General features: G+C 42.9%; 1 protein-coding gene across 1 annotated transcript in view; it reads right to left on the reverse strand.

The window, feature by feature from the left end:
- Window positions 1-16,469, reverse strand: part of LOC139381525 (kinase non-catalytic C-lobe domain-containing protein 1-like) — an 87,291-nt gene extending 70,822 nt beyond the window's left edge. Inside the window, exons 1-2 of the mRNA XM_071125141.1 lie at window positions 16,125-16,469; window positions 9,418-9,616 (exon numbers count right to left, since the gene is read on the reverse strand). Coding sequence (XP_070981242.1) covers window positions 9,418-9,616; window positions 16,125-16,220 — 295 coding nt within the window. The 5' untranslated portion in view covers window positions 16,221-16,469. The remainder of the gene's footprint in view (window positions 1-9,417; window positions 9,617-16,124) is intronic.
- Window positions 16,470-16,796: the final 327 nt, after the last annotated feature.

Below are 16,796 nucleotides of genomic sequence, written 5' to 3' on the forward strand. Positions count from 1 at the left end.
ATTAAATTCATGGCCAAGTGGTCCATAGAAGAGCTAACTTCACGGAGAAAATGCTCCAGTAACAATCGAACCAATTGGACATGGGCATAGTCATGGTTCATGACCTCTGCTAGCTTTCCTACAGACAGGATAGTTTTCTTCAGGAGAGTAGCGTGTGTGTTGACCACCAGAATAGTGTCCTGGAGAGACTTTCCCACATGTTGCAACCTGAGGGCCTGTGCCTTCATCTGCTGCTGGATAAGTGGCATTCAGTAATCTCCCTAACATTCCTCTTGACTGTGGCTAGACTGACTGCGTTGACGGCAGTGGTACCTAAGGCAAATAGTGACCCTACGGCTGCCCCTATCGATAGTAGCACCCAGACGAATCGTTTCTCGGTGTACAACTTGATTTGGTTCCAGTGTACCCACTTTAATGTGGTGTTTTGTCAACCCTTGCTGATTCTGATCTGGTAAGCTACAGGTGATAGCTTCACCACAATCTCGTGTGGCCACGGTTTTGCGTATACAGTGCCTTGCGAAAGTATTCGGCCCCCTTGAACTTTGCGACCTTTTGCCACATTTCAGGCTTCAAACATAAAGATATAAAACTGTATTTTTTTGTGAAGAGTCAACAACAAGTGGGACACAATCATGAAGTGGAACGACATTTATTGGATATTTCAAACTTTTTTAACAAATCAAAAACTGAAAAATTGGGCTTGCAAAATTATTCAGCCCCCTTAAGTTAATACTTTGTAGCGCCACCTTTTGCTGCGATTACAGCTGTAAGTCGCTTGGGGTATGTCTCTATCAGTTTTGCACATCGAGAGACTGAACTTTTTTCCCATTCCTCCTTGCAAAACAGCTCGAGCTCAGTGAGGTTGGATGGAGAGCATTTGTGAACAGCAGTTTTCAGTTCTTTCCACAGATTCTCGATTGGATTCAGGTCTGGACTTTGACTTGGCCATTCTAACACCTGGATATGTTTATTTTTGAACCATTCCATTGTAGATTTTGCCTTATGTTTTGGATCATTGTCTTGTTGGAAGACAAATCTCCGTCCCAGTCTCAGGTCTTTTGCAGACTCCATCAGGTTTTCTTCCAGAATGGTCCTGTATTTGGCTCCATCCATCTTCCCATCAATTTTAACCATCTTCCCTGTCCCTGCTGAAGAAAAGCAGGCCCAAACCATGATGCTGCCACCACCATGTTTGACAGTGGGGATGGTGTGTTCAGGTTGATGAGTTGTCCGCAAAGTGGCTTGGAGGGTTTAAACTGGCAGCAAACTAGACACCCCCTCAAGTATTGTGCCTCGTCTTGTTCCATGTGAGGCCAGTAGGCCACCTGTCGCAATGTTTCACATGTAGCCTTGACCCCCCTATGACATCCACGTGGCTCGTCGTGGGCATGGGCTATCATTATTCCCTTCTGTGTTTTAGGAACCACCCACCTTCGAGCGGTGTCGGTTTCTGAAACATACACCAGTAGGTAATCTACAAGTGTGAGGTGCTGTTTAGTTGCGTACAGCGAACGCAAGTTGTGTGAACCTGAAAAAGCCAGTTCGGACACTGGGTGGTTGACAGGATCCGACAGGAACGCTATCAGAGTGGCGAGGGACTCATCTTGGTGTTGCATTGCTACCAGATCGCTATTCAGGAATGAATGCAAACCATGATGCTGCCACCACCATGTTTGACAGTGTGGATGGTGTGTTCAGGGTGATGAGCTGTGTTGCTTTTACGCCAAACATAACGTTTTGCATTGTTGCCAAAAAGTTCAATTTTGGTTTCATCTGACCAGAGCACCTTCTTCCACATGTTTGGTGTGTCTCCCAGGTGGCTTGTGGCAAACTTTAAACTACACTTTTTATGGATATCTTTAAGAAATGGCTTTCTTCTTGCCACTCTTCCATAAAGGCCAGATTTGTGAAATATACGACTGATTGTTGTCCTATGGACAGAGTCTCCCACCTCAGCTGTAGATCTCTGCAGTTCATTCAGAGTGATCATGGGCCTCTTGGCTGCATCTCTGATCAGTCTTCTCCTTGTATGAGCTGAAAGTTTAGAGGGACGGCCAGGTCTTGGTAGATTTGCAGTGTCCAGTGTCTCCTTCCATTTCAATATTATCGCTTGCACAGTGCTTCTTGGGATGTTTAAAGCTTGGGAAATCTTTTTGTATCCAAATCCGGCTTTAAACTTCTTCACAACAGTATCTCGGACCTGCCTGGTGTGTTCCTTGTTCTTCATGATGCTCTCTGCGCTTTTAACGGACCTCTGAGACTATCACAGTGCAGGTGCATTTATACGGAGACTTGATTACACACAGGTGGATTGTATTTATCATCATTAGTCATTTAGGTCAACATTGGATCATTCAGAGATCCTCACTGAACTTCTGGAGAGAGTTTGCTGCACTGAAAGTAAAGGGGCTGAATAATTTTGCACGCCCAATTTTTCAGTTTTTGATTTGTTAAAAAAGTTTGAAATATCCAATAAATGTCGTTCCACTTGTTGTTGATTCTTCACAAAAAAATACACTTTTATATCTTTATGTTTGAAGCCTGAAATGTGGCAAAAGGTCGCAAAGTTCAAGGGGGCCGAATACTTTCGCAAGGCACTGTATGTATTAAATTGAATGAGCCAATGATATCCAATCAGTTGAGACTGGTTAGATACCGTACAGCATCACCTGAAATATTTAAAATAAGCTTCACAAGCTAAAAATCGGCCAGGTACCAGTGAAGGTAGACTTTCACAATGCTGTACAAATGTATTTCTAAACACCATTAAGCTGTTAAAACAGATTTAATTTATGAATCAATTTGAATGATCAGTCAACCCGTATAGGCTACAGGGATTAGCTTTAATTAACCTGAAATAGTTGCTCTCTCTAAGTTAATGTGGAACAGTTTAACCATGTCTCATTGGTTAGAACACATTAGTTTGTGTATTATTCCAATAACCAACCTGGAAAGGTAGTGTATCAATTTAATGTATGTATAAAATTGAAAGACACTATTATCCAATCAGTTGAGACTGGTTTGATATCCTACAGCGTAACCGGAATTATTTCACGAAAAATGACTGGCGATTCGTCGCCAGAGGTTACTGAGAGCGCAAGATGAGATCTCACAGGATTCTCGCCTGGCACGAGAATTCGCTATGAACAAAGGGAAAAACAAAAATGTCTGCTCCCCTTTATTAGCTTAGCATCTGGCGCAATGCTTAGCTTTCCTTGTGCGGGGTTTCCACCTCGCCGCACAAGGGAAGTTCCCTCCAACAAGGGATCGGGTTTATTAGGTGACGTCTCACGTTCAACCCTTATACTCTTCACGTTACCTAACGCGAGAGGTGGAGAGATAATAACTCCGCTTCGGTCGAACGAATATATCTACTCCAATTTCCGTAATGGCTGGCTCATATATCCTCTGCTCTAGGAATTGCTTATGAACGAGTCAGGTCGCTCCTGAAAGCGATCGACAGAAATAACACTAAATTGGGCCAGACTAGTATTATTTTTAGAATGCCTGCATCGGCCGGTACATTTGCCTTGGCTCGTAGCATTCAGTAGACACCCCCCCCCCCCCCCCCCCAGAAACACTGGCTTTCGTCAGAAATACCACAGGGGTGGTTCTCTCCAGACCAGTATCTGGGTGCAATTGAACGTCGCACACACACGCTTCTCTCCCGCACTAGTTCTGCCTATAGCTATTAATGGTATATATGTATCTTGTTACACAATTGGTATGGAATTAACCTAACAGTGCAGCCTATATTTGATTCCTCCCAGGGGGCGCCAATATGTCGTGACGTTGTATTTAGTAAATGTGACGACTGTTGTTAATCGAATTATTAAAAGTTTCTAATTGCGTGATTATCTGAATCAATAAATTATTAAGTCATTAACCTGGGGCACCATGGGAAAACTAGTTTTTATTGAGTTTCTATTTCCCAAATTAACTCAAAGAATATCAGAATATCGATTTTACAACAGTCGCTAATTAACCAGTTACCTCAACCAATCTCGTTCTGAACGTCGTATAGCCCGTGAATCTGCACGGACACGGGTCTCACCAATGAGTTTGTACCACACCAATCTCAGTTGAATATTTATTTACTAAAAAATTAAAACTGATGATAAAAAGATACATATAGACAAAACACATTATAGGCTATTGATTAGAACTTAGTATATCGGGCCAACACACTATGGAGCGTTTTACCCAAAATTGTGATTTCAATTAGAGAGAGAAAAAAGAAAGTATACAAGAGAAATATACATTTGGGTGAATTTGCCAGCTATGCTTATTCTAACCCTAACCTTGCCCCAAACTACCGCTCTTATGGGTCAGAATATAATGATGTAATTACGTGGGGATGATCTCCGAGGATTCTCTGCGTGGACCGTACAGGGGACCGTTCAGCTGCTCGATGAAGCACTTCTCCTGCGCACCTCTCTGATCGTCCTCCCGATGTCAGTGTCCTTTTGGCTTAGGAATCTGTTCCCTTACCCTTGCTATGGAAGGGGTCTTCTGAGGACAGACAGCTCTGTAGCTCAGAGCTCACAGCACAGGAATGAAACCATTTAGATACCACGATTCGCTGGGATTGGAAGCTAAGGGGGTCCGGCTTGAATTCACTCGCTTAGACACAGCTACTCATCCGTAGCTTGGGTAGAAAGGGATTTCTTTGTCTTCAAACTTGTTCTGGGTTCGTTTACTATTTAGACCTTGGCTGACGGAAACCATTGTTCATGTTTATTTTATGTTTAATGTTCTGAGGCTGGTTCTCCATAGTAACAGGACAAAGGAATTTGTCTGTGGCCTGAGATTTACCAGGGGCGTGAGGAGTCATAAAACCCCACATCTTCAGACCCCTAGATCTCTCCTCCTCTGTTGGGTTTGAGAGATAATCTGTAGGGCTGTGGTCTCCTGTAACCTGACCTGATCAGGACAGTCATGACACTGCTAACAATATGATTGCAAAAAACAACCTACATTAATGCTCTCATATTCTCTCAGACGGGACTGGAGAGAGCTAATATTAAAATGTATGACATTGTGTAATGACATTGTGTAATGCCATTTTCTACCAAATCTGACCATAATTCCTGCTTAATAACAACAACTAAAGCAGGAAATACCAGTGACTCACTCAATACGGAAGTGGTCAGATGACGTGGATGCTAGGCTACAGGACTGTTTTGCTAGCACAGACTGGAACATGTTCCGTGATTCATCCAATGGTATTGAAGAGTATATCACCTCAGTCACCGGATTCATCAATAAGTGAATGGACAACGTCGTCCCCACAGTGACCGTAAGTACATATCCCAACCAGAAGCCATGGATTACAGGCAACATCTGCACCGAGCTAAAGGCTACAGCTTTCAAGGAGCGGGACACTAATCCGGAAGCTTATAAGAAATCCCGTTATGCCCTCAGACATACCATCAAACAGGCAAAGCGCCAATACAAGATTGAATCCTACTACACCAGCTCTGACGCTCGTCGGATATGGCAGGGCTTGCAAACTATTATGGACTACAAAGGGGAGCCCAGCCGCGAGCTTCCCAGTGACGCGAGCCTACCAGACAACCAAATGCCTTTTATGCTCCCTTTGAGGAAAGCAACACTGAAGCATGCAAAATAGCACCAGCAGTGTATTCAGAGCATGTACGGACCAACTGGCAAGTGTCTTCACTGACATTTTCAACCTCTCCCTGACAGAGTCTATAATACCTGCATGTTTCAAGCAGACCACCATAGTCCCTGTGCCCAGGAATGGGAAAGGTAACCTGCCTAAATGACTCACGCCCCATAGCACTCAGATCGGTAGCCATGAACTGCTTTGAAAGGCTGGTCATGGCTCACATCAACACCATCATTCCAGAAACCCTAGACCCACTCCAATTCGCATACCACCCCAACAGATCCACAGATGTCTCAATCACACTACACACTGCCCATTACCACCTGGACAAAAGGCACAATTACATACAGTGGGGCAAAAAAGTATTTAGTCAGCCACCAATTGTGCAAGTTCTCCCACTTAAAAAGATGAGAGAGGCCTGTAATTTTCATCATAGGTACACTTCAACTATGACAGACAAAATGAGAAGAAAAAAATCCAGAAAATCACATTGTAGGATGTTTTATGTATTTATTTGCAAATTATGGTGGAAAATAAGTATTTGGTCAATAACAAAAGTTTATCTCAATACTTTGTTGTAAACCGTTTGTTGGCAATGACAGAGGTCAAATGTTTTCTGTAAGTCTTCACAAGGTTTTCACACACTGTTGCTGGTATTTTGGCCCATTCCTCCATGCAGATCTCCTCTAGAGCAGTGATGTTTTGGGAGCTGTTGCTGGGCAACACGGACTTTCAACTCCCTCCAAAGATTTTCTATGAGGTTGAGATCTGGAGACTGGCTAGGCCACTCCAGGACCTTGAAATGCTTCTTACGAAGCCACTCCTTCGTTGCCCGGGCGGTGTGTTTGGGATCATTGTCATGCTGAAAGACCCAGCCACGTTTCATCTTCAATGCCCTTGCTGATGGAAGGAGGTTTTCACTCAAAATCTCACGATACATGGCCCCATTCATTCTTTCCTTTACACGGATCAGTCGTCCTGGTCCCTTTGCAGAAAAACAGCCCCAAAGCATGATGTTTCCACCACCATGCTTCACAGTAGGTATGGTGTTCTTTGGATGCAACTCAGCATTCTTTGTCCTCCAAACACGACGAGTTGAGTTTTTCCCAAAAAGTTATATTTTGGTTTCATCTGACCATATGACATTCTCCCAATCTTCTTCTGGATCATCCAAATGCTCTCTAGCAAACTTCAGATGGGCCTGGACATGTACTGGCTTAAGCAGGGGGACACGTCTGGCACTGCAGTATTTGAGTCCCTGGCGGCATAGTGTGTTACTGATGGTAGTTTGATGATGGCTTTGTTACTTTGGTCTCAGCTCTCTGCAGGTCATTCACTAGGTCCCCCCGTGTGGTTCTGGGATTTTTGCTCACCGGTCTTGTGATCATTTTGACCCCATGGGGTGAGATCTTGCGTGGAGCCCCAGATTGAGGGAGATTATCAGTGGTCTTGTATGTCTTCCATTTCCTAATAATTGCTCCCACAGTTGATTTCTTCAAACCAAGCTGCTTACCTATTGCAGATTCAGTCTTCCCAGCCTGGTGCAGGTCTACAATTTTGTTTCTGGTGTCCTTTGACAGCTCTTTGGTCTTGGTCATAGTGGAGTTTGGAGTGTGACTGTTTGAGGTTGTGGACAGGTGTCTTTTATACTGATAACAAGTTCAAACAGGTGCCATTAATACAGGTAACGAGTGGAGGACAGAGGAGCCTCTTAAAGAAGAAATTACAGGTCTGTGAGAGCCAGAAATCTTGCTTGTTTGTAGGTGACCAAATACTTATTTTACACCATAATTTGCCAATAAATTCATTACAAATCCTACAATGTGATTTTCTGGATTTATTATTCTCATTTTGTCTGTCATAGTTGAAGTGTACCTATGATGAAAATTACAGGCCTCTCATCTTTTTAAGTGGGAGATCTTGTACAATTGGTGGCTGACTAAATACTTTTTTTCCCCACTGTATGTGAGAATGCTGTTCATTGACTATAGCTCAGCGTTCAACACCATAGTGCACACAAAGCTCATCACTAAGCGAAGGACCCTGGGACTAAACACCTCCCTCTGCAACTGCATCCTGGACTTCCTGATGGGCCGCCCCCAGGTGGTAAGTTGGCAACAACACTGTATATAGCCTCTTTATTGTTATGTAATCTTATTGTGTTACTTTTTATAGAACATTTGACTAGTTTACTTAGCAAATATTTTCTTAACTCTATGTCTTGAACTGCATTGTTGGTTAAGGGCTTGTAAGTAAGCATTTCACAGTAAGGTCTACGAATACCTGCTGTATTCGGCGCATGTGGCAAATAAAATTTGATTTGATTTGAATGGATACTGCTCCATGAGTAATAACACTGCTGCATACTGAGCATTAATTGGTAACGTAAGGTCACTTAGGGAACACGTGATGATGTCCCACACACATCAGTATTCAAAAAAACCGCTCGATTAAACCTAATCAGTGCAGGGGAGAAAAGTAGATGTATAAGTGCTGGTTAGTATTCCAACATGTGCACAACAAAGGACATCTGACAGCACATCTTATTGTGTCTTAACCAAATTATCTCAATTAGCAAATAGCAATAGATTCTAATGTGAATCCAGGGTGAGTCAAAGGCACTGATAGCCAGCTGACCGCCAGAATATCGGTTACCAGGGAAACAATCCCCTTGGCAACACGGACACTGTTGATCTCATCAATGCTTACCAATTACTGATGTTGCCAGGGAGAAAACGGGAGGCTATCCCTGAACTGATATGTGTGTGCGTGCGTATGTGTGTGAGCGTCCGGTGTGCATGTACGTCTGTGGATCCATGCATACGTGTGTGTATGTGTTGACGTGCCTGCCTGTGTATGTTTGTGTGGAAGGGACAACAGGGGTGAGTATGACAGGTGGTGACGCAACCTTGTTTGGTAAAAGACAGATGATTGCAGTTCCCTGAGAGGAGAAGAAGCTAGCCTGTTGGCAGAGTGGATTTCTCAGTATGTCTGAGGGACACGGTGAGACAGAGGCATACTATCCTGAACATGAAGGATATGACTGTTTCACCAACCTTTTCCATCCAAATGAGATGAGGAGCTGCAGACGACTGAAAAATCACATCACACAGATGTAATCACACAATAGCTCAACATTTTAAGAGACATCCATCCCTCTTTTGCAAAAGCAGCCGTTTTGCATTTTAATTATTTTGGGAACAGGTGGAACTTTCTAGTTTGAAACTTATACTGCTGACCAAAAGAGAATATGATGAGGTTTGTAAACAAACTTTTCAAGAGGAGAATCTGAAGCCCTAATCATTAAGCATCTCAGAGTGGGAGTGCTGATCTAAGATCAGTTTGACCTTTGAAGTCATAATAAATAGAAGGGGGGACCTGAATACGGGCCCTGATCCTTTGACCTCAGATAGGGAGGACAGATTGACCTGTGACCTCAGGATGCCAGGGTTTATCAGATCAGACTGATTGATCAGTAGAGAGAGTGCTGCCTCAGTCGTTTACAATAGCAGACAGCATTGACTAACAGATTAACTGTAACTGAAACGAAACACCATAGAATCCACTGAATAACTGATAGACCTAGGTTGTGTTCAATATGCACTAAATGGAAGAAAATAAAGTGAAGCAGGGAGGGAGTACTTGGACTACTGCAAAAAGGATAACTATTTTTTTTTCTTGTTACAAAACTTTTTTTAACGTTTTTGTGTGCCCTAATGAACATGACCCTGAATGGACAGGGAGACTGGATCATCTCTGAGGTAGAGAGGGCTGTGTTGACTCACCACTGAGTTGCTCCATAAAGCACACATTGCCATGGGCGTTGAAGGCCAGGGTGTCGGGTGTGATGCACAGGCTGTGGAAGAGGGTCGATGGGGCGATACTCTGCAAGGCCAGGACACACTCCACACACACCGCCCACACCTCCTGCTCCGTCAGACAGGTGTCCCGCAACGACAGGATATCTGCCAGGGACACGTTCTCCTGCGGACACACGCATGCACGCACACACACACACAGACATATGCACACACACACAAGAGTAACACACATGCACACACAGGCACAATTAATACAGTATGTGTCATGCAGCAATACACACATTTACACCCACACCCTCGTATGTCATGCTGCAAACTGTGCAACTGTCTTATGAAGAAGCCTTATTACATCAATGAATACGAAACAACTCATGGCATGTTTGACATTTTCAGTGCTGGACTTGTGTGTGAAGAAGAGAGGATCTTTTGTTGGCTTTGCACATGAGCACAAAAGCCAGTCTTTGATGGCTCTGAGATAGAGAGACTCCATTGTGATGATGTGTCCAGTACTCTGCATTTCCATTACATGCATGTGACTGAACAGTGGAACAGACCACTGTCTTTTCTCAAAAGTCTCATGGAAGTCTTATGGAACATGGGCATTCAGTTGTTGTAATTTTAAACACTTAGCACTTTTTTTTCTATCTAGAACCTAAAAGGGTTCTTCAGCTGTCCCCAGGTAGAACCCTTTTGGGTTCCATGTAGAACCCCTTCCACAAAGAGTTTTACACGGAACCCAAAAGGGTTCTACCTGGAACCAAAAAGGGTTCTCCTATGGTACGGCCGAAGAACCCTTTTTTTGGAACCCTTTTCTTCTAACATTTAAAAAGATGGAACTGGGGTGAAGACAGAATATTCCTCTTTAAAGTACATCTTCAATTGATCTGAGAGAGATCTAAAAGATGGTTGCCTGTCAGTTACAAAATATTTGTTTCGGAAGGTGAATAAAGTGCACCTACAATGCTGTAGAATATGGCACAATAATAGGGCAGAAAACTGTCACTTTAAGCAGCAGCAAAAGGCCATAAATAGACTGTTTCCCTTGAGAACAGTGCAGAGAAACATTGAGTCTCTCCCACTCTCCTCAAGTTAAATGTGCAGGTCCGCATAACTTCCCCTCTCACTCCAAGAGCTCTAAATGAGACCAAATCTGCACTGGTGGAACTCCTCAAAGGTTTAGCGACGGAGAGAGAATAAGAGGGAAAGAAAAGAGTGAAGTAGTGAGTGATTTATTTTCTGGTTGGGCTTCTAAATGGATGACTAAGTAATCGCGGGAAATCATGAGTTGTTAATGGTTTAATTCATCCCTTAGTACTCAAAAGGTCAAATGTGACTAAGTTTACACTTGTTCCCCTTGTGTGTAGACTACAGCTGAATGCATCTGGAAGGCTGACCCCACACATACCGCCTTCCACTCAAGATTACCCTGCAGTGTCTCTGCGGAGTCGCCACACTTGCAAAAGCCCCTGCAGCTCAAAACTTCCAAAGTGAATAACTGTGTCACGCCCTGACCATAGAGATCTTTTTATTCTCTATGTTTGGTTGGTCAGGGTGTGACTCGGGTGGGAAACTCTATGTTCTGTGTTTCTATGTTTTGGCCGGGTATGGTTCTCAATCAGGGACAGCTGTCCATTGTTGTCTCTGATTGGGAATCATACTTTTTGTATTTTGTGGGTAGTTGTCTTTGTTAGTGGCCCGTTTAACCCTAGTAAGCTTCACGTTCATTTTAGTTGTTTCTTGTTTTATTGGCTACATTTATAATAATGAAAAATGTACCCTCACCACGCTGCACCTTGGTCCGGTCATTTCCACGAAGACGGCGATCGTGACAAACTTTGAATAACTCTTCTGCACTGAATCCTATTGCACACTGCACATGGTTAAACATTGGAACTATAACTACTTACAATACGAGTGAAATAGTTGTTTCTTCCAAAAAATGCTAGTGAAGTATGTTAAAAGGTAGCTTTTCTGTGTTGGAATGGTGTATGCGTACGCTGGGGCGGCAGGTAGCCTAGTGGTTAGAGCGTTGGACTTTTGCAAGATTGAATCCCCAAGCTGACAAAATCTGTCGTTCTGCCCCTGAACAAGGCAGTTAACCCACTGTTCCTCAGTAGGCTGTAATTGAAAATAAGAATTTGTTCTTAACTGACTTGCCTAGTTAAATAAAGGTAAAAAACAAAACAATTTAAATAATAGAATGGTGTGGACATACAGTACCAGTCTGAAGCTTGGACACACCTACTCATGCAAGGGTTTTTCTTTATTTTTACTATTTTCAACATTGTAGAATAATAGTGAAGACATCAAAACTATGAAATAACACATATGGCATCATGTGTCAACCAAAAAAAGCGTTAAACAAATCAAAATATATTTTAGATTTTAGATTCTTCAAAGTAGCCACCATTTGCCTTGACGACAGCATTACACACTCTTGGCATTTTCTCAAACAGCTACACCTGGAATGCTTTTCCAACAGTCTTGAAGGAGTTCCCACATATGCTGAGCACTTGTTGGCTGCTTTTCCTTTACTCTGCAGTCCAACTCATCCCAAACCTTCTCAATTGGGTTGAGGTCAGGTGATTGTGAAGGCCAGGTCATCTGATGCAGCACTCCATCACTCTCCTTCTTGGTCAAATAGCCCTTACACAGCCTGGAGGTGTGTTGGGTCATTGTCCTGTTGAAAAACAAATGAAAGCTCCACTAAGCGCAAACAAGGTGGGATGGCGTATCGCTGCAAAAAGCTGTGGTAGCCATGCTGGTTAAGTGTGACTCTAATTCTAAATTAATCACTGACAGTGTCACCAGCAAAGCACCCCCACACTATCACACCTCCTCCTCCATACTTCACGGTGGGAAACACACATGCGGAGATCATCTGTTCATCTACTCTGCATCTCACAGAGACACGGCAGTTCGAACCAAAAACCTTAATTTGGACCCCCTCACACAAAAGGACATACTTCCATTGGACTAATGTCCATTGCTAGTGTTTCTTGGCCCAAACAAGTCTCTTTGTCAGGCGGTGGGTGTAGCTGGTGCATGAAGTCAGGCACAGGAGAGCAGAGATGAGTGAACAATGCACTTTACTTAAGAAATAGCACAAAGTAACAATACCAATGTGCGAACAATAACGTTTGCCACAAAGCACGGGTGAAAACAGCACCCGGGAAAAAACAGCCGGAAACATAACGACCTGAACAACAAACAATCACACACAAAGACATGGGGGAAACAGAGGGTTAAATACATGACCAGTAATAGGGAAATGAAAACCACGTGTGTGGGAAACAAAGACAAAACCAATGGGAAATGAAAAGTGGATCGGTGATGGCTAGAAGACCGGTGACGTCGACCGCCGAGTGCCGCAGAACAAGGCGGTGGTTTCTTTGCAGCAATTCGACCATCAAGGCCTGATTCATGCACTCTGTGAAGAACTTATTTGGGCTGCAGTTTCTGAGGCTGGTAACTAATGAACGTATCCTATGCAGCAGAGGTAACTCTGGGTCTTCCTTTCAAATCAAATCCAATTTTATTTGTCACATACACATGGTTAGCAGATGTTAATGCGAGTGTAGCGAAATGCTTGTGCTTCTAGTTCCTACCATGCAGTAATATCTGACAAGTAATCTAACCTAACAATTTCACAACAACTACCTTACACACACACAAGTGTAAAGGAATGAATAAAAATATGTACACGAAAATATATGAATGAACGATGGCCGAACGGCATAGGCAAAAAGCAGTAGATGGTATAGAGTACAGTATGTACATATGAGATGAGTAATGTAGGGTATGTACACAATATATAAAGTGGCATTGTTTAAGGTGGCTAGTGAATACATTTATTACATCAATTTGTATTATTAAAGTGGCTGGAGTTGAGTCAGTATGTTGGCAGCAGCCACTCAATGTTAGTGATGGCTGTTTAACATTCTGTTGGCCTTGAGATAGAAACTGTTTTCAGTCTCTCGGTCCCCGCTTGATGCACCTGTACTGACCTCGCCTTCTGGATGATAGCGAGGTGAACAGGCAGTGGCTCGGGTGGTTGTTGTCCCTGGTGATCTTTTTGGCCTTCCTATGACATCGGGTGGTGTAGGTGTCCTGAAGGGCAGGTAGTTTGCCCCCGGTGATGCGTTGTGCAGACCTCACTACCCTCTGGAGAGCCTTACGGTTGTGGGTGGAGCAGTTGCCGTAGCAGGCGATGATACAGCCTGGCAGGATGCTCTCGATTGTGCATCTGTAAAAGTTTGAGTGTTTTTGGTGACAAGCTGAATTTCTTCAGCCTCCTGAGGTTTAAGAGGCGCTGCTGCTGCGCTGTGACTTCTTCACCACACTGTCTGTGTGGGTGGACCATTTTAGTTTGTCCGTGATGTGTACGCAGAGGAACTTAAAACTTTCCACCTTCTCCACTACTGTCCCGTCAGTGGATAGGGGGCTGCTCCCTCTGCTGTTTCCTGAAGTCCACGATCATCTCCTTTGTTTTGTTGACATTGAGTGTGAGGTTATTTTCCTGACACCACACTCCGAGGGCCCTCACCTCCTCCCTGTAGGTCGTCTCGTCGTTGTGGGTAATCAAGCCTACCACTATAGTGTCGTCTGCAAACTTGATGATTGAGTTGGAGGCGTGCGTGAACAGGGAGTACAGGAGAGGGCTGAGAACGCACCATTGTGGGGCCCCAGTGTTGAGGATCAGCGGGGTGGAGATGGTGTTACCTACCCTCACCACCTGGGGGCGGCCAATCAAGAAGTCCAGGATCCAGTTGCACAGGGCGGGGTCGAGACCCAGGGTCTCGAGCTTAATGACGAGTTTGGAGGGTACTATGGTGTTAAATGCTGAGCTGTAGTCGATGAACAGCATTCCTACATAGGTATTCCTCTTGACCAGATGGGTTATGGCAGTGTGCAGATGGGAATTGATGTAAAATATATCACTAGCCACTTTAAACAATGCTACTTAATATAATGTTTACATACCCCACATTATTTATCTCATATGTATACGTATATACTGTACTCTATATCATCTACTGCATCTTTATGTAATACATGTATCACTAGCCACTTTAAACTATGCCACTTTGTTTACATACTCATCTCATATGTATATACTGTACTCGATACCATCTACTGCATCTTGCCTATGCCGCTCTGTACCATCACTCATTCATATATCTTTATGTACATATTCTTTATCCCTTTACACTTGTGTGTATAAGGTAGTAGTTTTGGAATTGTTAGCTAGATTACTCGTTGGTTATTACTGCATTGTCGGAACTAGAAGCACAAGCATTTCGCTACACTCGCATTAACATCTGCTAACCATGTGTATGTGACAAATAAAATTGGATTTGATTTGATTCCTGTGGCGGTCCTCATGAGAGCCAGTTTCATCATAGTGCTTGATGGTTTTTGTGACTGCACTTGAAGAAACTTTCAAAGTTCTTGAAATTTTCCGCATTGACTGACCTTCATGTCTTAAAGTAATGATGGACTGTCGTTTCTCTTTGCTTATTTGAGCTGTTCTTGCCATAATATGGACTTGGTCTTTATCTTCTGTATACCTTGTCACAACACAACTGATTGGCTCAAACGCATTAAGGTAAGAAATTCCACAAATGAACTTTTAACAAGTAACACCTGTTAATTGAAATGCATTCCAGGTGACTACCTCATGAAGCTGGTTGAGAAAACGCCAAGAGGTTGCAAAGCTGTCATCAAGGCAAAGGGTGGCTACTTCGAAGAATCTAAAATATATTTTGATTTGTTTAACACTTTTTGGGTTACTTCATGATTCTATGTTCATTATTTCATAGTTTTGATGTCTTCACTATTATTCTACAATTTAGAAAATAGTACAAATAAAGAAAAACCCTGGAATGAGTAGGTGTGTCCAAACTTTTGACTGGTACTGTATATCAGTCATAAAAAATATTTGTGAGAGTAGACCACTGATTGGCCTGCTCATCCTCTTCAGGGAGATGACATCATGATCTATGAGGAAATAGCAAGCATTTTTTTAAACGGTTGGTTTGAGATACAAGGTAAAGGTAGGGTTTTTGTGGGGTTTTTTCTCAAATGTATGCTTTGGCCACAAATACGAGTATAGGACGAGTCAACAGCATTATTTGGATATGAGTTAACAGAATATGAACTTTTAAAAGTTAGATTTTCACTGGGCAGTTACTTTAAAACTCAAACTGGGAGATGAAAACAGGACAGGGTAGTATTTTAATGTTGTAATGAATCTCCAGATGATCAATTTAAAGCCATGAGGGGACACAGCAGAGGTCATTATTTATGCCCCACAGTATAAGTATGGTCCTTGATCACCTTGAGAGTTATAAGGAAAGATCACAGACATTAATCTGATGTCCTGAGACAGAGAGCATGATGTTGATTTGATAGACCTTGTAAAACAACATGTCTTCTTCAATCATTAAATCCCTTGGTGAATAGCATATAGGTTAGCCTATCTATTGGGACTGCACAAGTAACATAGCCCAGGTGCATATATTTCACAGACAATAAAGTCAGTCCCTTGGGGACCCTCAGTACACAATATTGTTGGTAGCCTACAATATTCAAGCTTGGTTAATATATGCCAATGAGAGAACAATAATATTAATGACGATAATAATGTAAACATAAATATTCACTCTCACCTCATCTTCAAGGAGTGCAGGTAGATGCTCAAATTCATAGTATTCCTCCTCTTCTTCCCCTGAGAATTCGACTGCATCAGTTCCAGATGTCCCCATTGTATTTAGTTTTGAACAAGACTGTGGATATTTGTAGAATTGGGTGCGTGCAGTTTCATACTCATAGCCCTTAGCCTAAAGCTTTTCCTCCATTGGTGTCCTGGCAAAACTGTATTGAGTCAGGAAAGATTACATGCCTGAATACGTGGTCCAAACACGAACAGTGCGGGCTACTTTTTAGAATGTTCCCCGTCCTTCCACTACCACCAGCAACATGATGCGTCATTCAACAAAACGGTCGGTGTCACTGCAGTTCTTTTCAATCCAAAACAAGCGAAAAACAGCGTTTGAATGTGTACTTCCTATAATCAATAGCAACAAGGGAGTTTGCCAACTATATGCTGTCATGGCAACGACTGCCACACCTCCACAAAAATAACCGACATTGCGATAATGAACTGCAGTTCCCAAGTCCTCCTAGTAAAGGCTACGAAGCTACACTATGTACCATAATTTGTTTTGAAGAAGGGTAGCCTATTTACAAGATTCCATTCCCGTACAGTGCCGCGATCTGCATAAAAGCAATTCTGGAATAGCGTGCCATTGAGGGACTTAGAACGGTGTAGCCTTTGCTGC

This window comes from Oncorhynchus clarkii, chromosome 23 (assembly GCF_045791955.1).
Source record: "Oncorhynchus clarkii lewisi isolate Uvic-CL-2024 chromosome 23, UVic_Ocla_1.0, whole genome shotgun sequence".
NCBI classification, from domain to species: domain Eukaryota; kingdom Metazoa; phylum Chordata; class Actinopteri; order Salmoniformes; family Salmonidae; genus Oncorhynchus; species Oncorhynchus clarkii.